Source organism: Lolium perenne, chromosome 7 (assembly GCF_019359855.2).
Source record: "Lolium perenne isolate Kyuss_39 chromosome 7, Kyuss_2.0, whole genome shotgun sequence".
Taxonomy (NCBI): Eukaryota; Viridiplantae; Streptophyta; class Magnoliopsida; order Poales; family Poaceae; genus Lolium; species Lolium perenne.
Window position 1 is genome coordinate 150,958,376 of NC_067250.2, and position 22,344 is coordinate 150,980,719.

At 46.7% G+C, this 22,344-nt stretch overlaps 1 protein-coding gene across 5 annotated transcripts; it reads right to left on the minus strand.

The window, feature by feature from the left end:
• Nucleotides 1-13,323: 13,323 nt before the first annotated feature.
• LOC127300898 (uncharacterized) lies at nucleotides 13,324-17,299 on the minus strand. Of its 5 annotated transcripts, none has more exons than XM_051331094.2 (3): nucleotides 16,386-17,286; nucleotides 14,011-14,175; nucleotides 13,324-13,657 (listed from the first exon to the last, which is right to left on the minus strand). In XM_051331094.2, exons 1-3 carry the CDS (start codon nucleotides 16,647-16,649, stop codon nucleotides 13,652-13,654), a joined length of 435 nt encoding a protein of 144 aa, XP_051187054.1. In that variant the 5' UTR covers nucleotides 16,650-17,286; the 3' UTR covers nucleotides 13,324-13,651. The 5 variants fall into 5 exon arrangements, 2 of the variants coding, with proteins under 2 accessions (XP_051187054.1, XP_051187055.1); XM_051331095.2 differs by having other exon boundaries at nucleotides 13,324-13,660; XR_007851636.2 differs by lacking the exon at nucleotides 13,324-13,657 and adding an exon at nucleotides 15,220-15,343 and having other exon boundaries at nucleotides 13,668-14,175; nucleotides 16,386-17,292.
• Between the last annotated feature and the right edge of the window lie 5,045 nt (nucleotides 17,300-22,344).

Below are 22,344 nucleotides of genomic sequence, written 5' to 3' on the forward strand. Positions count from 1 at the left end.
GAGTGCCAGAACGGAGTTTCTGGTCCCGAGACGGAGTTTCGCGATGTGGCGGCGTTCTGGAGGGTTTCTGGCGACTTCGACTTCCTGCCTCGCGTTTTTAGATCGAAACCTTTAAGTAGTCCAGAGGAGAGCGTCAGAGGGCAGCCGAGGGGGCCACACGCTAGGGCGGCGCGCCCCCCTCCAGGCCGCGCCGGCCTAGCGTCTGGGGGCCCTGGGCCTCCCCCAGGCCTGCCCTTCTGGCTCCGTGATTCTTCTGGTAAAATAGGCCCTTTGGTATAAATTTCGAGGATTTTCCCGAAAGTTGAATTTCTGCACAAAAACAAGACACCAGAGCAATTCTGCTGAAAACAGCGTTAGTCCGTGTTAGTTGTATCCAAAATACACAAATTAGAGGCAAAACAATAGCAAAAGTGTTCGGGAAAGTAGATACGTTTTGGACGTATCAGTGTTCTTGGAGGATAATGGCTCCCAAGTGTAGCAAGTCGTTCCATGTGTTGCAGGTGATGATGATCCTTCTAATGCCATCAAGCTTATGGGCATTGGACACATCCGGCCCACAGAAGTTCATACTGATGATCGAAGTGATGAAGTAGAAGTATCAAGCACGGCTCAAGTGGAGCCTAGCTCAACTCAAGCCGAACCATCAAGTGCAACTCAAGAACCATCCTCCACTCAAGATGAGCCACATTCCGAAGAAGAAGAAGAAAGTCCTCATTCCACTGAGCAAGATCATGATGATGATCAAGAGACATCCTCAACTCATGATCAAGGTCAAGTGACCCCTCATGATCAAGTACTAGCAAGAGATGAGTTCATTGATCATGAAGGAACCATTCGGAAGATCAAGGCCGCTACAAGGGCAAGTGACATGAAAGTAGATCAAGTCCTTGGTAGCATCTCAAAAGGAGTGGTAACTCGTAGACATCATGCATTACTTATCACTTATTGTCAACACCATGCTTTTGTGTCTACTTTTGAACCACTCAAGGTACATGAAGTCTTGGTTGATCCGGATTGGGTAATTGCCATGCAAGAAGAATTGGAGTGTTTCACTCGTAATGAAATATGGTCTCTAGTTGAGAGACCCAAGGATCATCACATCAATGTTATTGGGACCAAATGGGTATTCAAGAACAAGCAAGATGAGAATGTCATTGTCATATGAAACAAAGCAAGGTTAGTGGCGCAAGGGTTTGCCCAAATAGAAGGTATGGATTTTGAGGATACCTTTGCACCGGTAGCCCGTCTTGAAGCTATTCTCCTTTTGCTTGCATTTGCATCTTTCCACAATTTCAAGCTATATCAAATGGATGTGAAAAGTGCTTTTTTGAATGGTCCCCTAAAAGAAACTGCATATGTGGCTCAACCCCCGGTTTCGAAGACCCACGCCGACCCAACCACGTGTATTTGCTCCATAAGGCACTCTACGGTCTCAAGCAAGCTTCACGTGCTTGGTATGAGTTCCTTAGGGATTTCTTACTACATGATGGGTTTTGCATGGGTACGGTCGATTCCACCCTTTTCACCAAACGGGTTAAAGGGGGTGGCTTATTTATATGTCAAATATATGTTGATGATATTATATTTCGTGGAACTAACCCCAATCATAACAAAGCTTTTGAGCTATTGATGACTAGGAAATTTGAGATGTCCATGATGGGAGAGTTGAAGTTCTTTCTAGGCTTCCAAGTGAGGCAACTTGCAAAAGGCACCTTCATCTCTCAAGAAAAGTATGTGAAGGACATGCTCAATAAGTTCAACATGACCAATGCAAGCCCAATGAAGACACCCATGCCCGTAAAGGGGCAACTTGGCTCATGTGATGGTGAGAAGGATGTTGATACAAAGGTATACCGCTCCATGATAGGATCCTTGCTCTACCTTTGTGCCTCTAGGCCGGATATCATGCTAAGTGTAGGGATGTGTGCTCGTTTTCAATCTGCTCCTAAGGAGAGCCATTTAATGGCGGTCAAACGGATTCTAAGATACCTTGTTCTCACTCCTATTCTCGGGCTATGGTATCCAAAGGGGTCAACCTTTGAACTCATTGGCTATTCGGATTCCGATTGGGCCGGTGATAAGGTTGACCGGAAGTCTACCTCCGGGGCTTGACAATTTATTGTCCGGTCATTGGTGAGTTGGTCATCCAAGAAACAAAACTCCACCGCTTTATCCACCGCCGAAGCCGAATATATATCCGCGGCATCTTGTTGCACTCAATTGTTATGGATTAAGCAAACCTTGAAAGACTATGGTGTGTCTATTAGTACGGTGCCTCTTCTATGTGACAATGAAAGTGCAATAAAGATCGCCAATAACCCGGTTCAACATTGTCGCACCAAACACATTGGCATTCGCCATCACTTCCTATGTGACCATGTTGCCAATAGGGACATTGATCTCACTCATGTGGGGACAACATACCAATTGGCGGATATTTTCACTAAGCCTTTGGATGAAGCCCGGTTTGTTAACTTGAGAGGAGAACTTGGTATTCTTGATCCTAAAAACTTAGACTGAATAACTTATTGCACTATATTCTTGCATTTATCTTGCTATCTAGCTTAGAGGCACAACACATATGGGGATAGTCATCTTACCATATCTTGGTATGATGCATACCTATGTGTGCAACACAAATAGACCCAATGTCATTATATGGACCCAAGCAAGTCTCTTCGAGGTCTCATGACATTTGCACTTTAACATAGGGGGAGTAATTCCCCGCCCCTCATTAAGCCTCAATTTCAAATTGAATTGACTATATAAGGCTAAATGATCTTATTGCAAAAAAATCACTTAAAAATGATTCATGATTCTTGATATATATTTCGAATCATGCCCATTGTTGCTATTTGCATCTTGGTTTGGATTTTCACTCCAATGGTTATGCCTAGAAAACCTTGTGTTTCCTACCCCATGTCTATGCTCATCTCATCATACATCTATCTATCTATATGTACATGTCATCATTTGAGCATTCACACACAATTGCACAAAGAATAGGGGCAAAATGAGGAAAAACACGTCAAAACGTGCTGGCCGGTCTCTGGCCCGGTTGGACCGGCCTCTGCGCCGGGACACCCGGCGCCTGGCCCGGTCGACCGGGCGGCAAACCGGTCGTGCGGCTGCTTAAGTGAGGAGGAGGTTACCCCTTGGGGGTCTTCTTCCTCATTCATCCCCACCTCCAAAAACTCCATGGCCGCCGCCTCCACCACTCCTACCTCATCCTAAGGCCATCCTACCACTAGATTCCCCTCAAACTTCACCCAAGCATAGATCGGGATCACTCAAGCATCTCCACCAAGGGATTTGGCTCTTATCAAGCCATATTTGGAGATCTTGGGGATTTGGCCCTCAAGCCCTACCCAAGTGTTCTCTTTGTTTCCTTGTGCAAAGGGGACCATGTCTTCGGGTAAATCTCTCTTCCGTTCTCTCTCCCTCTCGTTTTTCCTCTCACATTGCACATCAGCTCTTATCAAGCCATAAGGTTGTGCCATCTCCTCACAATAGGCAAGATCAGCGGGTCAAGATGGAAGCCTTCAAGATGCCTTCCCAAGGAGATAAACCGGAAATCCCTGCTTTGATGCCTTCTGAGCGCCGGTCCAAGGAAAAGCATGACCTTGCTAGCTCCATATACTCTAGGCGCCCCAAGCGTGGTGCCTCACGGTTCTTCACCAGCTTATGGCAGATGTGCAAAAATACCAATAATGGTGCACATCAAAGCCTTGCCTTGAACCAGGAAACCAGAAGGCGTCAAAATGACTTCATGGCTGCCAGAAACGCTCATGTTCCTCCTCTTGGCCCCGATATGGAGCCGGTGCATGCACTGATGCACCTAATTGGGAGATGCCTCCCATTACCGATGAGATGCTCCAGAACTTTGATCCCTCCATGTACTCTCTTGGTGGTCTTCCTCCTTGGTTTGCTCAGGATCCTGACACTAGATATGATGATGATGATGAAGATGATGGCAACGAGGATGATGATGAGGACGATGAAGATGATGATGATTATGCTAGTGATGATGGTTCTCCACCCGCCGGGACCGAGTTCTATTGACGGGAGCGCTAGAATTCCTACTTTTTTCTTCGCCTTTTTGGTGTTCCGATGCCAAAGGGGGAGAAGAGAGTAGAGTCTAGGATCACGGGGTCCCTTGGTTGCACAAGTCATGCTTGACATTTCATTTGCTTCTTATTTGGTTTGTGCTCATTTATTTGCTATTTGCCTTTCATTCTAAGAACCATTTGCTACTTTAACTAATTCATTCATGGTCATGTACTTTTATGCTTAATCTCTATGATTGGGATGTTTATGTGTTATGCTTATATATCTTGATATGCACATGTCCATACCATGCTTGTTTCCTAAAGATATTGGGGGTGCTTCTCATATTTCACAAATGGTGCACTTTGCATTCAAACGCAAATTATTCAAGTGCACACATTATGGGGGAGCCGTCTCAATATCTTATATGGAATCAAGGTTTTAGGCTTATCATAATATCTATATGTGACTCTAGCTCGGTTTGTCATCGTATACCAAAAAGGGGGAGATTGTAAGGGTATTTTACCCTTATCCATTATTTTGGTAACTATGACACCGTGCTAGAGTATTTGGTCTAATACATATCTACAAGATAATCTCCAGGTATTAGCCAAAAAGGTATAATGGTGTATCAATGGAACAAGAAGGCAATGGGAGACCCCCCACTTCGATGAAAAATCAACAAGGGTGCTTTCAGCCTTGGTCGGTCTGTGGCCCGGTCAGACCGGCCCTGGCACCGGCCACCCCGGTGCCGATCGGCCCCTGGACCGGTTCCAACCAGATGATGTCCAGTGGCTTCAGAAGCTGGCCCGGTTGCCTGCCCGGTTTCGAACCGGCCGAGCCGGTCTGTGGCCCGATCGACCGGGTGGTAGACCGGGCGCCCGGGTTTCCAACCAGACCCCAGGTCGGTGCCAGCCGGGGCGATTCCAGTAAGCCTTGATAGCCCGTCCAGTCCACGACCCGGTTTGACCGACCGGTCCGGTCTATGGCCCGGTTAGACCGGGCTGTGCGCCTGCCGGTCCGGTCCCTCACCCGGCTGACCGGGTTTCTCGGGCAAATGCTGATGTGGCAAGTGAGCAACGGCCAAAATTCAAGTGACACTATAAATACCCCGTCTTCTACCTCTGAAGGGGTGTGCACTACACTACAAGCTGTTCTTGAGCTCTCTCTCTCATACTCCATTGTAAGAAACACCAAAAGCCTCAGATCTCCCTCCTCCTCCACCCAAACTCAAATCCCTCCGGGGAAACGTTAGAGGAGGACCCGATCTACTGTTCTATCAAGCCAAATCTCATTCCCCCTTGTATTCATCAAGAAGCTTGCTCTCTAGGGTTCCTTGGAAACCCTAGGTGGGCAAGAGTGGTCCAGAAGCATCCGGGCTGTGGATTTGCTCCTGACAAGATTGTGAAGGTTTGGAGGCTACCTCAAAGTCTACCGCAAGTGAGTGAGCTATTCCTTCATGGGATAGGCTCCGGAGAATAGGGTGAGCCTTCGTGGCGTGGGGAATCCTTCATGGGACCTCCACCCCTCCAACCGTGACATACCTTCTTGCAAAGGAAGGAAACACGGGAATACATCCTCGTCTCCGTGTGCTATCGGTTATCTCTAACCAAACTCCTTACTTGTGATATAACTGCCTGTGAGAGCCTTCGTGCTTGAGTTACTTGTATCCTCATATAGGTTGTTGCACCTAGTTTGCATTAGGCTCATCTTTATATTCCGCAAAGCCTAATATTGCAAAGAAAGAATTAAAATCTGTAGAAACCTATTCACCCCCCTCTAGGTTTACCATCTCTGAACTTTAAATCATCAATATATTACTCCATTGCTGCCCGATGCCTACGCTTTTAGCCACTGCAAGTTCCATACTACTACTTCTGGTGAAAACTGGAAATCTGCTCTTTTTATTTATTGTTTGCTTTTACTTCTTGAATCAACTGCTATAAATCACCACTTGCTTTGTGAGTCTATTGAAACACAAGTGTAGTTGAGAGTGAGATCTCAATTTCTAAAGTCTTATTGGTATTCTTGTGTTGCCCTTGAGTTGAACTATAAATATGGGTAATACTTCCCATCGAAGATTTCAGCGATCCCCTATACTTGTGGGTATCAAGACATTTTCTGGCGCCTTTGCCGAGGACCGTAGCTTTATTGGTAAGACAACTTGTTATCATTTACTTGATGCACTTATTTGTTTCTCATGATGGGAAAGAATAAGGAACCTGCTAAGAAGGATCTTAGGCCCTCCACTACAAGGAAAGGTACGGATTTGAGTTCTAGACCACATTTTTCACCTCAAGCTGCTACTACTCATGCTACTAAAAATAAAGCTATTGTTCAAACTAGTTCACCATTATCTATTATTGTAAGGGTATATTGCCCCTATATGTGGTTTTGGTAATTAATGACAACCCCTATGGACTAATGTTTTCATTGAGTCTATATGAAGGAATATTCCATAGGTAGTACTTGTATTCCATGTGTTGGATTCAAGTATGGATGCCATGAAGATAAAGATATACCTTGTGTATTGGCATCAAGATCATCGATTTGAAGATATATATGTGATATGATCAAGAAGAAGAAATGAAGATAGAGTTCTTATGTGGAACTCAATATTAGTCATGCTCTAACTTATGTGATAAGCAATGAATGATCAATATCTTGAGAGCTTGATTAAAAGTGAAGAATTCAAGTTATGGCTCTAAGTCGGTGTCATGATAGTCTCATAAGTTGAGCTATGGTTGACTAAGATTTAGAGCATGCAAACAAATGAAGAATTCTTTATACACCTCAAGATAGTATGATAGAGCATGAGAAGATACAAGGTTGACCAATACAAAGAGTGAAGAATAGATTCAAGTTTGGTCAACACATGAAGCATGGCGAATGTGGCACGTGAAGTCACGTGGTATGGTAAGCATTGTCATTATGCTTCATGAACTAACCCATCATATATGTGCTCTTGTGTTTTCTATGTGGGTTAGGTATCTTTCCATGGGCATGCATCAAAAGTGAGATCTCATATAGCCCATGAGAGGATGACAGCAAGTGGTGATCGTCATCAAGGTTGAGTTGGGCAAGTTCAAGTTGAGCATCTCGAGAGGATCATATGCTTGAGGCTTGCCGTCCATTTGGTGATAATGTACATGTGAAGATGTGCATCAATGGAGCTTCCCCATCATAGTGTATGGGGGAGCATTTGTGAGTCTTCACAAAGCAACAATGATCAAGTGAGGCATTCCGGCTTGAGTGGAGCTTGAAGAGTTATCATCAAGATCAAGCGGGATGCGTAAGGCAAAGGTATGGCCTTGATAGGTTTTCCTTTTACCGGTCTCAAGGTGGTTGATGGGAGACCAGATTATAGGATAGATATCCGCACTATCAAGAGGGGCTTTCAGTTGGGTAACTTGATCACATCTTCTTAGGGAGCTCAATCCTTTGCATACTTTGCATATCCCTATTGCTTCTTAGTGTTTCTCTGTGAGAGGTTCTTGAGCTTGCTGCTAGCTTTACAACAAGCCTAAGTTCATCGAAAACGGAATCCGCATGCATCTTCTATTGCGTTTTAGAGTTTGGACGTCTTCACCGTTTCTTCTATTGCGTTTTCGAGTTTTGTTGGGGTTCTATTCGTTGTTATCTTTCCAACAAAATTGGTTTCATGTCAATCGGAGTCCGGACACAAAAGTTATCACGGTTTTTGCATACCATGTTTTCCTGCTAGCCCGGTTTCTCGCCCGGCGTGACCGGCCGTCCCACCGGATGGCCCGGTTCCAACCGGCCCCTGGACTGGTGCCAGCCGGGGCCATGTTCTCTAAGACACAGAAGGGTCCCGGTCATGGCCCAGTCACAGGCCCGGTCTAGACCGGCCTAGTCCGGTCATGCACCCGGTCCGACCGGGCTGTGGACCGGATGGCTCGGCGCCAACCGGCTCCTGCGCTGGTGACATCAGGAGGCTATTACTGCACGACAAAGCATGCCCCGGTCAAGGCCCGGTCCCAGCTCCGGTTTGGACCGGAAGGCCCGGTCCCTAGCCCGGTCTGACCGGCACCTAGACCGGACGGCCCGACCCCAGGCCCGGTTGACCGGCCTCCTCGACTGTGCTGAGCTGAATCTCACCCAACGGTTATATTTCTACCTAGACTATAAATAGGCCTTCTTCCACCTTGGGCTGGATAAGTTCTTCCACTCTCTCCCCTCCATTGTTGTCTTTGAAGAACTTTCCCTATCTCTTGATCCCCTCATGATTCTTGCTCATTCTCGAGGGATCTAAGAGAGGAGATCTAGATCTACAATCCCCACCAATCCATTTCTCCTCTAAGTGAGGGGAACCCTTTGGATCTAGATCTTGGAGTCATTTGTTGACTTCCTCTTTGTTCTTCCTTTCTAATCTCATCCTAGCATCTGTTGCTCTGGTGGGATTTGAGTGTGAAGGATTTGAACACCTCTAGTGTTCTTGCTTTGCATCATTGCATAGTGTTGAGTTCTCCACCACGATTAGTTCGAGTGAGAGACCGTGAGCTTGTTCCTCTTGGAGGGAGACCTCCTAGCTGGCTTGGCGGTTGGTGCTCCGGTGATCTCTTCAAGGAAGATTCTTAAGAGGTCCAGGCTTCTCCTTCGTGGAGCTTGTGAAGTGGCTGTGGATCTTGCCATCTCCGGAGTGGAGGAAAAACTAACCATAAGGAAAGGGCCATCATCCTTCGTGGATTTTGCTCGGAGAATAGGGTGAGCCTTCGTGGCGTTGGGGAATCCTTCGTGGGACCTCCACCCCTCCAAACGTGACGTACCTTCTTGCAAAGGAAGGGAACAAGGGAATACATCTTCGTCTCCTCATGCCTCGGTTATTTCTATACCCGAGATTACTTTCCTTGTGATAGCCATCGTGCTTGAAGTACACATATATCTTGCTATCACTTGTGCTACATATATCTTGTGCCTATCTTGCTTAGCTCTAGTTCTTGTTGCACTTAGGTGAGCCTAGCATATATAGGATTTGTGCTTGTAGAATAAACATAGTTTAATTCCGCATACTTACAAGCCAAATCCGTAAGAGTTTTTAAATGCCTATTCACCCCCCTCTAGGCGACATCTCGTCCTTTCAATTATGTAAACTAGTAATAAAAAAGATTTGTTGGATGTTGACAAGGATAAAGAGGGTACGCCTGATTTATCTAAGTCTATGTCTGATGAACATATGGAATCTGAATTTCAAGATGATAAACTTTGTAATGAAAATGATAAATCTTCGATTCCTAAAATATCAAATGATAAAGAAGATGGCATCTTTGCTGAAGCTTTTATAAATGCTGAGCTAGATGCTTTGGATAAATTTGAAGCTAGTTTAAGTTCTTGCTTAGATGATTTATTTCCTGATGCTAGAAAAACTGAAGCACCTGTGATATACATTAAAGGTAAAAACTATGAATTTAATGTTGAGCCTGAGAAAATAGAGAGAACTGAAGCTATTAAATTTAATGGTAGAGAAGATGAACTTCCTTGGGAACACTTAATAAATCTCTCTGAGCTAGCAAATGTGTTTGGTAGTACTAAGATCCAAAAGTGCTATTACTTCTTGAAATTATTTCCTTTCTCTTTGGAAGGAGAAGCAAAAGCTTGGTATAATTCTTTAGCACCTAAGTCTATTATTAATAAGGAAGCATGCATCTATTTTTTTGTAATAAATATTTCCCTGCTATTAAAATACATGCTATGGTTGAAGAAATTATTCACTTAGCTCAAGGTAAAGAAGAAGGCATTCCTCAAGCTTGGGGAGATTTAGTGCCCTCGAGAGGAAGTGTCCAACCCTCGGTTTAAAGGATAACCAATTACTTGATATATTTTATAATGGGCTAACTAAAGGATCTAGATCTTATTTAGACAACATTGTAGATAATATTTTCAGGGACGGGACTGTGGAAGAAGCTAAGAAATTACTAGATACCATCAGGCAGAACTACGATGATTGGCATATTGAAGAAGATATTACGTATGGAAGAGGTATGCATAAATTATCTAATGAAGACATGAAAGAAGTGATACGTCCAAAACGTATTTACTTTCCCGAACTCTTTTGTTGTTGTTTGCACTCTATCTTGTGTGGAATACAACTAACGCGAACTAACGATGTTTTCAGCAGAATTGCTCTTGCGTCTCGTTTTTTTGGAGAAATCGAACTTTCAGTAAAGTTCCCGGAAAATATCGCAAAATCCATATTTCACCCGAAGACACACGGAGCCAGAAGACACAGGTTTTTTAGTTTTTTAAAAAATTACACATTAAATGTTCTTCAAAGATCACCAAAAAATACACAGGTTATTTTTCTGCACAGATGATTCACCTGGCAAAAGGACGAGGCAAAACAACAAACAATGGAGAAAAGAGCAGGGGTGGCGTGCCCACCTTCTTTAGGCACACCACCTATCCTCTTTGGCCCCACATAGGGAGTTAGGTGAGGGGCAAAGGTTCATGTCCTTCACCTCGACTCAAAACCTGACCAGGTATTTTTTCGGAAAAAAATTATCCGCCCCATTGCTGCTCCATCTTCGATCTATCAATTTGGGTAGCCATTTGCAAATTCCTTTGGAGGAATTACTCTTCGGTATGTGACTCCTCCACCCATCCAATTTGTTTTTGATATGATGCTTTATATTTTGGGGAGGATGCTATTTTTGGTGTCACATATTATGCTTGAGAAATCCCTAGATTTGCAAGTTTTAGGGTGAAATAATGGGTAGTTTTGCTTGGTAGAGCCTCTATGAGTATTCTTGAGCATATATAACTTGCTACATCTAATTTTTTAGTGGTTATTGATTAAAGTGTTTTAGGTTAATACTCTCATGGAGAAGGGTAAAGGGATATTTAGTAGCCTAAGATCAAGAAGGAATGTTAGAGTGGCCCTCAATATGGATGATGAGCATCAACTTGAAGATGATTTGATCTATTGAGCGGAAGCTCTGGATGTGCATGCCACTAGGTGGCAAGATCCAAGGATGCTCAAGGAGATGCATATAGGGGAAGATTTTCCTTCTTCCTAGAGCATACAAGGCTGGATGGATTTGCATGTCGTCCCTACAAGACGTATGTAGAGATAACTCACGAGTTTCTCGCTTCATTCAAGTTTGCACACCAAAAGGGTAGGTAAGAGAGGTAAAATCATCCCTGGCAAATTTGATGTTAAATTTTTCATGAAGCAAAATACGTTTGTTATGTCCCTTGATGAATTTTGCAAAGATATTAATGTCCCAAATGTTGGGAGTTGGGAAGAAATCCCTAGTGATTCTGATGAAAAACTCCGGACATTTTGGAGAAGCGTTAGTGTGGATTTTCCTAATGATATCCGTGGAAGTAAACTCTCTCATATTCAACATCCAGGGTTGAGGTACTTTGCTTTTTTCCTAGTTAGGGGATTCCTAGCTAGGAAGAATGCAACTGCTTGCACATGTCATGTTGTCTATTTGTTCAGATGTGCTAGGAAGGAATATATCATAAATTTAACTTGGGTGTAATTCTTGCTAGAACTTTGTCTTATGATGTTATTCACAATGAATCTAAGCCACTCTATGCTGGTGTTGTTGCCACTATGGTCTATGAGCATATTAAAGAAGAATGGGGATTTAATAACATTGGAACTAAAATTTTAGAGTCCAACTTGTTAGATTCTATAATGTTGGTTAGAAAGGATATTCTTGTTAAAGTGTGGTATAAGGACTTTTATAAGTATAAGTATATGGTTAGGCAAGATCGTTTCGCTTGCACTGTGCTTCCTCATCTTAAATATTTTGACAATTTATCAGATAGATGGATTATCGAACAAGAAGAGCATGAGGGGAGTTGGCTCCCGAAGCTCCACATGACGACGCATGGCCTCGACGGGCAGCGGCACCCTGTTCGGCCGCGTGTCCTTCTTGATGCTGCTGTCGGACACCTCGGAGTCGTGTTTCTTCTTCACCATGGGGATACGGCGGCGCGCGGTGGTGCGGGTGGGAGCGGAGGTGTCGGTGGTGTGGGCAATGGCAGGGGCGACGCTGGTCGCCTTTTAAAGGTAGGGTGCGCGCGGGGTACGATGCCATTGACGGTGACGCAGAAGTCAAGCCGCCGCCCACCAGTGCGCGTGCAGCGAAGGTTGCTGCGCAGACGCGGAAACGATGACAGCCGAAGCGACGGCCGCGGAAACGCTGCGCTCAAAATAGGCCTCTAGGTCACTGTCACGCGAGCCCGTGGGAGAAGCGAGCGGTCACGTACCGCAACCGCGCAACATCCGCCGAGACTCATCCAAGACGCAAATATACGCCGCGTTTGCGTCTTCGCGGACGGTCCCCCTCACTCTGCGTCGGGCCGCTGAACCTGGTTCCATACGAATTGTTCGATTGCGCGGTCAAAATGGATGCAGAGCAACCGTTTGCATCGCCCCGCTAGATATGCCCTCATGATCCTATTACCAACGCCACTAGGCCCACGCCTCCTCGCCTCTGGTTGTTGCACATATCTAGATGCAAGGTGAGATTTAAAATTGAAGAAATTCTCTTCATGAGACACTCCTAAACCTTTATCTGCAGCCGAATGGTGCCTCCCCGGCTCCACCGCCAAGCCGCCTCCGATTAGCTGGACACCGTCATCGGAATCAAGAGCAAAAGCGATGGGTTTTACAAAAGAACCCAACCACGCTCAGCTCCGGATCCAAAATGCCCCAAGTCCGCTAAAATTTGCGAGGCTCTAATACCAGATTGATAGGCCCAAGCTTGACACTTACCTATCGAACAATTTGAGATCTATTAGAGATCTCTAAAACTAGATGGACCGAGCGCATCCTGCCGCCCTGTCCACTGATACCATCGTTTAATTTTTGTGGCATGATTGTTCTTTTGCCTGTAAGTACATTGTTTCATTTCTGGCTTGCTCCGTTTTGGCCTTGGATGCAGTACAGGGAAATTTTCGCTCAAGAATATCGAAATTTAGTATGCGACAACATATTTGATTCTAGAGGATGCTCGTTGCTATGCATAGTACACGCATTTTATTTAACCGTTTGCGAGAATGTAGTGTAGTACTGTAGATGATTTCCTCAGTTCTCTAGAGCATGCAAAATATTGTATGCTCTAGAGAAAATAACTAAGTTTGATTCTCTTATTCATATGTGCACGTAAACTGGAAATGTGATTAATAATGTTCTGCTTTCTTATATCTATGTTGACCTAGGGTTCTGAAAAAATGACATGAAATGTAACATCCCAGTACAAAATAGCACTACCGTCATTACATCCACTGCGAGACAAATCATGATTGCTTAAGCTTTACCACACCCAGAAATAATTTATCGACAATAAGATAGAACAACTCAAGTACCTATAGTCCTTATAATCACCACAGAGAACTTTGGTTGCTTCAATAACACAATATGACCAGCTATTATATTATCTATTGTTGCCACAACATGAACTATGCTCCCAACAACACATTTAACTTCAATAAGAAATTTGGGGAGGAAGAAATAGTTTGATGAGGGGAAGTTAATCCACACACGAACATGCTCCTGCCACCCTTTTCCTGCTCTTCCTACCTCTCGACTGTGAAGTCACTTTTGCGTCGCTGCCTCTTACGATTATGGTCACCTCTACTGATGATCATCATATTAGTGTACATATTTGATAAAACATTACTTGCCACTTGTCCAAAAATAAAATAAAAAAATCGCTAGACACCACCTGACCACCATAGTTCATATAATCATATTGGTCAAATCTACAAACGTTGATTGTAAACAGAACAAGGGTCAAAACATGCACACCTTGCTGCATATGCTACGGTCTAAATCTAATTTTTTTGTTAGCTGCCATTACAGGACCTGGGTCAATTGTAACTTATTAAGGTAACAAAGACAAACATTAAATGGGAAAATCATCTTCTGTGTCCTCAGCTGGATCCAAGATACATGAAAAAGCAGAATCCTAATTTGTTTACCCGTACCTGAATAGCACCTCCTGAACCAGTAGCGACGTACATAATTGGGGAATTGAAATCGCAGCCACCACTGGGAGCATGGTCTCTTCTTGAGGAGGTTGACCACAGGTGCCGGAGACCACGGGGCTGTGTAACGCGATTGCGGCGGCAGCCTACACCACCTCGTGCAGGCTATGCTTGATAATATAAAGGAAGCATATTTCAATAAAAAAATTATAGACTTCTCAATAAAACAGAGAAAAGTAGATGGTAAATTAATCTGCAAGAAAATTATGATGACAAGTCTTACAGACCATATTGTCCTTAATGATTCAGATATGCATACATATACTGCTGATTGTTGGTGGACAATTTGACCAAATACCTATGTAATCATTTGCTTTGGTGTGAGCGAAGATAGTACAAACACATGAACCGACTCCAGAAGGCTAAACCATTCTCTGCATTTTTTAATAGCACTTCCTAGCTATAGGATCTTGTGTTTTTTTTTTAAAGCGCTATAGGGTCTTGTTGTGTGTGAACATAACACACAGTACTTCTAGAATGAGTGGCAGCACAGACGCAGCAATTTATCATATATTGTTGCCCCAGTTGTTTCTATTAGTTGACTTTGATTTCTGTAACCTGGTGTTCTACCTATGGTTACTTAGCTTCATGCACATGGCCCATGATTTGACATGTACATGGATTTGTTATCATTAGTACTACTATTATTGCTTGGACAAATCAAGGCAACCAATTATAGAGGGCAATCTCTCATAGTTAGTTTCATTAAAACCAACATGTATAGGACTCTGATGTTCACCGAACTTCGGAACCTACTGCCCTATTCGGCTAAACTAGTCAACACTGAATATTATTTTCTTAGACAGTACCGAATTGCCTTTAGCAACGTACTGACACTTGGTGGCAAGTGCTCAAATGGACATATGACAGCCATATTCATTTCTTTACTGATAGGAAATTTGAAAGATCTATTTATTATGAGAAATACAAATGAGTATCTGTTAACAAGAAAAATACACTCTCTTCAGGCACAAATAATAGTTCACCACCTAGCATGCACAAAGCAAAAAATCAGCCATATAATCTTCACTGTCTGATTGGATATCATTTTTATTTTGGTTGTCTGGTGAAGATGGTGAGGTCAATGTCTAGCTTAACTGTTTTGTATTTGGAACACACCAATGCGGAGAGTAAATAACTTTGTCTCACGTGAGTGTCAGGGAGTAAAACACGTTCATGGAATATCCTGAAGCCAACATCTGCATTATAGTGCTTTGCAATTTCTTTGATTTCCTCATTTTGAGTAGCAAAATCAGGAAAGGAGGATGCAGACCTACAATGAACAGTTACGTGAATGAACTTTGGCTTGATCAAGTTTGGTATGAAACAAACTGCTAATGTTATATTTACTATGTTGAAGCTATTGTTACAAATCCCGCATCCATCAAGCAACCTTCTTAAGGAAAAAAAATCAGATGACAATTGTTTAACAATGTTTAAATTTAGTAGACTAAATGTAAGATTCTATACCAGCAATCTAAATTAGGGCTCTGAAGTACATAATACCCCATAATAATTGTTAAAGGTACAATTGTATAATGTAATTACTAACTGAAAGAACTAAACTTATGTGAATCTAGCAATACCAAAACAAATCTTGACCTAAGAGAACTAACGGAAAGAAAAAGAATAATACTGTAGCAGAAATTTTGGTACTATAGCAAAGGTGAACATAGATTTTCAGATCCATTGCTAACGCTCTCAAGTGATCTGCAACTGGTGACATCTCTGCCAACTCAATGAGGTGATACACCAAAGAAAAATTATGAGTGTATCAGTCTGAACACTCTTCACAAGATTACGAAGGTCATGATAACTCACAGTCTAAATTATGTCTCACATCATCAACGACTATCTCAAGTTGGTTTCTAACAACAAAAGAAATCTCATATATGGAGAAGTCATGGGCATACACATCTCAACAAGTTCAACAAGTTTGCCTTCATCAAAATTAGAAAATGATTTAAGGACTGAGATTGGTTCGATGCTGAGACCAGTAGATGAAATCTCTTCACCTTCTGTTCCTAAAACATGAAATTGATTACAACCACTCTTCACTTTAAGTTTTATTACAAAAGGGTGTTAAAATCTTGTAACCAAACATGACTGGCAGGATGAGGAATTGAATGTAAATTAAGCACCTTAAATTATTATAGGAACAACATTGAAAGTCTTGCAACCAAACATGTCTAGATTATTGATTTGGCACAGTGGGGATAAACACATGACCATCAGCCAATTCTTGGTCCCAGTTCAATACAGCAAGGGCATATTAGGTGAATGCTGTGAATTCATTAAAATGTGGCATGAATTACCTGGAGCCTGCATTTGCCGCTGATGTGCTCCCGACAAATCTCCCCAAGCAAGGGGCCGACGCCAAGCAGGATGACCTCACCGGACGCGCCAGTGGAGGAGCTGGGGACGAGGCCGAGCAGGCTGGGGAAGGCGCCCGAGGTTAAGAAATCTGTGTAATTGGGCATGCTGGGCATGGTCTCGGTGACCATGTTGGGGTACGCAGAGGCGGAGGAGGTCGTGGTGGTGGAGGCAGCGCTAAAGAAGACTGGGAAGGGGCTGCCCATGATGGGCGCAGGGGCGCACCGTCGAGGTCGACGTAGACTATGTAGTTGCCGCGCCTGGGGACCACGTAGCTCACGGAGTAGGTGCTGTCGGCGTTGTCCCTCGGACCCTGACGACGCCCTCGAGGTCGGAGTTACCCCGTTATACGCGGGGTAGAGGCGGACACGCGCGCGCCACCGTAGGTGACCCGGCGCCCATCGAGGTCTTTACCGACGACGGTGAAGGTGGCCGGCTCGCCGCGGAGCCACCGGCGATTCCCGAGCTGGCGGCCGAGGACTTGACAGGGTCGAAGGGACCCAGCGGGGTGCGGGGTGCGGGGACGGTCGTCGTCGTATGTCTGAGTCGGAGTTGGAGGAGGCAGCGCAAAGGGCGGGGAAGGAGGCGGGCTGGGCAGGGGAGGAGGGCTCGGGGTCCTTGGGCGGCTGGTCGGTGTGGGCGGACACGGAGAGGACGCGGAAGGTGGCCTTGGCGGCGGTGGTGTCGGCCTCGGACTTGAGCTTTGCTTCCTCGGCCTGGCGCACCCAGATGGCCTTCAGCGCCGCCACGGTACGGAGGAGATCGGCGGCGACGGGTGGCGGTGGTGCTGAGGTGAGCTGGTTAGGGCATCTCCAACGGCCGCGACGCATTTCGGGAGTGGGTCAAAATAGTGGAAATCATCGTCTGTTTGCGGCGGGTGGTTCCATCGGAACGACGTATAATTTTTTTTTCCATTCATAAAATCATAGTTTACATAAATAAAAAATATAAAAAGTCCATAAAAACCTAGGTACTACCTACTGGTCGTCGTCGTTGACGAGGTCATGGAAGCTGGTACGCCGGCGGTGGAGGAGGTAGGGCAGGTTGCGGCAACTACGGCCAGGCCATCGTTTGTGTGGTGAAAATGGCCAGGAATCCCAGTCCGGAGCAGCAGCCGGAGCGCGTTCACTGGAACGCGTCGGCGTGGCCGGAGGAGTCGCCGGCCTACCCTGCAGCAGCGCGGACTCGCGGAGCTGGATTGCGAGCCCGTCCCACAAAGCGAGCTCGTTGAGCTCGTCACGCTCGCAGTTGGCCAGTGCCATGGCAATGGCATCCTCCTCGGTAATGTCCGGCGGCTGGGTCTCCGGATTCCACTCCGGCCCGCCGTCGTCGTGGTCGTACTCTGCGCGCTCCACCTGCTCGTCCTCGTCCTCGTCCGCGTCATCGTCCGTGTCCTCCTGGTCGTTCTCCTCTTCTTCAGAGGCGATCTCGGGTTCGAAGTACTCAACATCCCCGAGGTAGCCAGCACGGCGACGCTCGTCGAACTCCCACGTTCCGAAGAAGATCCAGTTGTAGGAGTTCAGCGCGTACGCCGGATCTCCAAGGAGATCTAGCGGCAAGATGGCTCGGCGGCGGCGCACCTCGTCCCGGCGCTCTCGGCCCTCGCGCGGCACTGGGGGTACCGGCACGCGCCTGGAGTTGAGGTACCAGCCTCCTCCAGACAGGTTTGCGTCCGGCCATGGCACCGGCCGGTTTTCCTCCGAAAGGCGGCGCGCGAAGTCGATGCGGACGTACCGCCCGATCCGTGGCTTCTTGCCGGACCGCGAGCTGCTAGCCTCGTGGTCGTTCTTGGTCTTGCGGAAGGGCCAGCATTTCTTCCCCATGGCGTCGGTGGGGTGGATTGTATTGGCTCTGGCAATGGTGTGGTCGGGGAAATGGGCGCCAGCAGCGTCCCTTTAAGAGGCTCGGAATCCATATCGCCTTCAATGTCCTGCCACTACGACGCCGACTAGCTGCGCACGCTCGTGGAAGCCGAGGCGCGCCATTAAAGCGGCCCTAAAAAGGCTGCAGCGTGCCGCCCCTACGTAATACCGCGGAAGACGAAGCGGCTGTTCTCCTGCCAGGCGGGCCCATGCGAGGGCCGGGCGGACACCGCAGCGTCCGCGCAGCATCCGCGGAGACGCAAACCTGGCGCATATTTGGGCCACGTTTGCGTCGCCGCGGACGGCCCGGTCACTATGTGTCGCCCCGCTGGAGGTGGTACTAGACGCATTTTCGGGCCGGGCATCCATTTGCGTCGCCCAGCTGGAGATGCCCTTAGGATTTGCAGCAGGGAAGAAAGACCGAAGCCGTCGAAACAGTCCCAGATGGGCAGATGGCGGCGACAGCGCGCACAAAACCACATTTTTCCCTATCGGCGGGGCCCTCGAAAGGGACATGCAAAGCAACCAGGAGCGCCCCCAACCCTGGCATCTCCAACTAGGCGAAGCAAGCGGACCAGAAATGCGCCTGCACCCTGCTCCAGCGGGGCGACACATCGTATCCGGGACGTCCGCAACGACGCAAACGCGGCGCAAATATGCGCCAGGCAGCGACCCTGGCTCGATCGGCCTCGAATTAGAGCACAACAAGCGCGCCGATGTCAACCGCCAGAGCGCCGATCAACCCTCCAACCGCCGGAATGGAGCACCGAACCGCCGCGGAAGAGCAAGCTCAGGCCTCTTCGTTATACGCGCCGCCATAATCCCCGCTGAATATAACCCCTTGCACCTGTTGTAATTCACGTCAAACCTCCTGCCAATCTTTTTCTTCTTCTTCTCCAACACCGGCTAGCCAGCCACGATGAGCAACTTGTCCTTGCCATCGGACTCGCAGAGCGAGGGCAAGCCGCTGGGATGGTGGCATTGGTGGGAAACGCCTCCGACGCCCAACGACCCTGGCTCCCTGCCGAGGGAGGTCGACGAGGACGGAGGGGCCTTTGGCAGCGACGGCCAGAAGGAGGAGGAGGACTCCGACGCCAAGTTCGCACGGCTGGAGGCGCTGGAGGCGGCGGCAAGGAAGGACGCAAGGGCCCGGGTGAGGGCGCAGGCTGAGCGTCGTCGTCCGTTCACCAACGACGATGAAGACGCCAGTGACCAGTCGTCCGACTGGACCTCATCAAGCTCCACGAACGCGTCGTCCGGCAGTTCCTCTTTCGAGGAGGAGGTGACAAGCAAGAGGCACGTCCGTGAGGACGATGAGGCAGGGCCTTCTAACAAAAAGGCAAAATATTAGTTTATAATTTCTTTGTTTTCAAATTTGTTCTCTAGTTTGTACGTTAAATATGTTTGAATTTGTTCGATTCGAGAATTAGTTTATAATCAGTACAACTTGTTTTCGCGTTTGAACTTGCTCTTTCAAAGATTCGTTAATAAGTACAACTTAGAAGTTGGAGAGTTCTTCAACAAAAGGAAAAGAAAAAGCATGAACACAAAACATTGGGATGTCCAAAATGCGTCGGACCGCTGGCGGTTCCCCGTGGCGCCAGCGAGGTCGTCGGACTTGGCGCGCAGAGCTCGGGCTGACCATGAATCAGCGGCGGACGAAGTTTCCCGATCAACCGTGCGTAGCTCGGGTCGAGAACGGCCTTGGAGCAGTGGCGGATGAAGTTTCCCGGGGAGAAAGTTCGCCGGAGATGAGATCCATCGGGCGGCGTTGGCGCGAGGTTGGAGATGAAGTGGTGAATGCAGTAAAAGAATGAAACTTACCGAACGTGAGGGGTATTTATAGACTCTGCGCGGAGATTCGTGAGCCGGATCCAACGGTGGGAACGGAATGGTCGCACCGTTGGATGACCGCCACGTGTCTTAGGTGAAAGCGGTGAAATCGATGCAATGGTAACCTAACTGCGCATCACCGAAATTTCCGGCTGAAGATTCGCATCTCCAAAAATTTAGCGCGGGAAAAGAGGAAGGAGCGCGAAAAATCTGCTAAGTTACCATTTCGAAAGAATAAATAATTTCCGGTTGAATGAAGTCGGAAACAAGGAAGTTTAGGAAGCTCTTCAAGATTCTCTTCGGATCCGGTTGAATGAAGTCGGAGGAATGATGAATCTCGGAGAACTTTGGGGGCTACTGTTGTGGGTATACTTTATGGGTGTATCAATAGCGTGGCCTAGATTCGGCAAGCCCGGGTGGCCCATAGACGGTGATGGTGGCATATGGCCCATCGGGCGGCCCAGTTGCAGTAGATCAAGATGGATGAAGTCCAACCCAGGTAACAGGAGCCGGATCTTAACCGCCCTATGAAGATAGTTGGATCTGTGAAGGCCCATGAAGTATCCGGATCCAATACGGCGCATAAGGAAAGGTGGATCCTTGACGTGCACGGCAATGTAATATTCCGTAGTTAGGCATCTTGTATTCCGGCTAGGACTCTCCATGTAACCCTAGATCCGGGCGTCTTTATAAGCCGGATCCTGGGAGCCCTGGAGGCACAACCACAACTCATTGTAACAATGAGAAAGCGCCCAGATAATTCCAGACAAGCAGCAGTAGGCCCTATCATCGTGCATGTGTTTCGAAGCTGGGTAAATCGTGTACCAACGTCCCGAGGACTCTCCGCCCGATGGCCCCTACTTCTTCTCCCCCTCGTGAGGATTCCTCCTCTGAGGTACCGTCGAATAGGCAATGACAACCTCCCAAAACATCAAGCATTCTATCCATATCTCCTTTGTCATCTCTCCAGCTATGTCATCTATCCATCCGTCCTCAGGCAGTGCCTCTCCCACTAGGCGCTCAGTTTTCCTCCTTGTTGGGACCCTCGCAACTACCCCCGGTGCCACCTCCTCCACCGTATATCCATTGATCCATCTATCCTTCCAGAAGAAAGTCGACCGTCCATCACCCACTGTAAAGAGTGCCAGGCTCTGGAAAACTCCCTTTGCCTCTGGGTCCTTGAGCCTCGGCAAGCCTTGCCACGGCCTCGTCATGTCCGTGCGCCTCAACCAAAGCCATCGCACCCGCAGCGCTAGGCCCTGCAATCTCATGTCCTTTACTCCTAGACCGCCAAACTCCTTGGGCTTGCATATGGTGACAAGGGATTAACTTGTCAATGCCTACAGATTGTAGACTAGGGTTTAGTTGGAAGTAGAGGGCAAGTAGATCTCGAGGGTTTCAGCCGGAAAAGTACTCGACTACTAGAAAACTAGGGTTGTGTTGACAATGAAATCGATCCCTTCTTCATCCCTCGACTCCCCCTTATATAGGAGGCGGAGCCGAGGGTTTCGTGATACACAAGTTTACAAATTCCGGGAGACTCTTTGAGTTCAACCCGTAAAATTACAAATCTCTCTATTTCCTAATACAAATCTATCTTTCCTTCTCGATAACTAATTGGGCTTCCGAACTCCATAATCGTCGACTCGTGGGCCTTCAGTAAACCCCGGGTACCTTCTTCGGCAGGCCCATTGGGGATGCCTATGTCAGTAGCCCCCGAGATTTTGCTTGAATCAGAGAATCAGGGAGAATCTCCAACTTTACAATTACAATACAACTTCTTCGAGTTAACATATTTTTTAATAAATCAATCATATATTGTACAGGGATAACGGTAATTGGGGCTAGTTCATCTGACGGATCAGGTACTAGTTAACTGCTCTTGTGGCAATCCACCAAAACCTACTTCAAGATCACGTTCCTGGACATGATCCCAGGATACTGATGCAATTCGACATGCGCCGCTTAAGGTCTTACCAGATGTCGAATTCCAGTCATGTTTTATCAGGTACCTAACGCGTCCGTTAGGATTTTTCTTCGCATCTGCTGACACGGAAAAAGTAGCAAAGCGCCGTCAGAGGCGGTGCCATGCAGCACAGGACGGATCCCGGGGACTTACCTTCGCAAAGTATTACGGCATTCAGAGATTAATTTGCGACTGAGGCACTCTGAGAATATATTGTTGAGTGCTTTTTCGGCTGTTGGA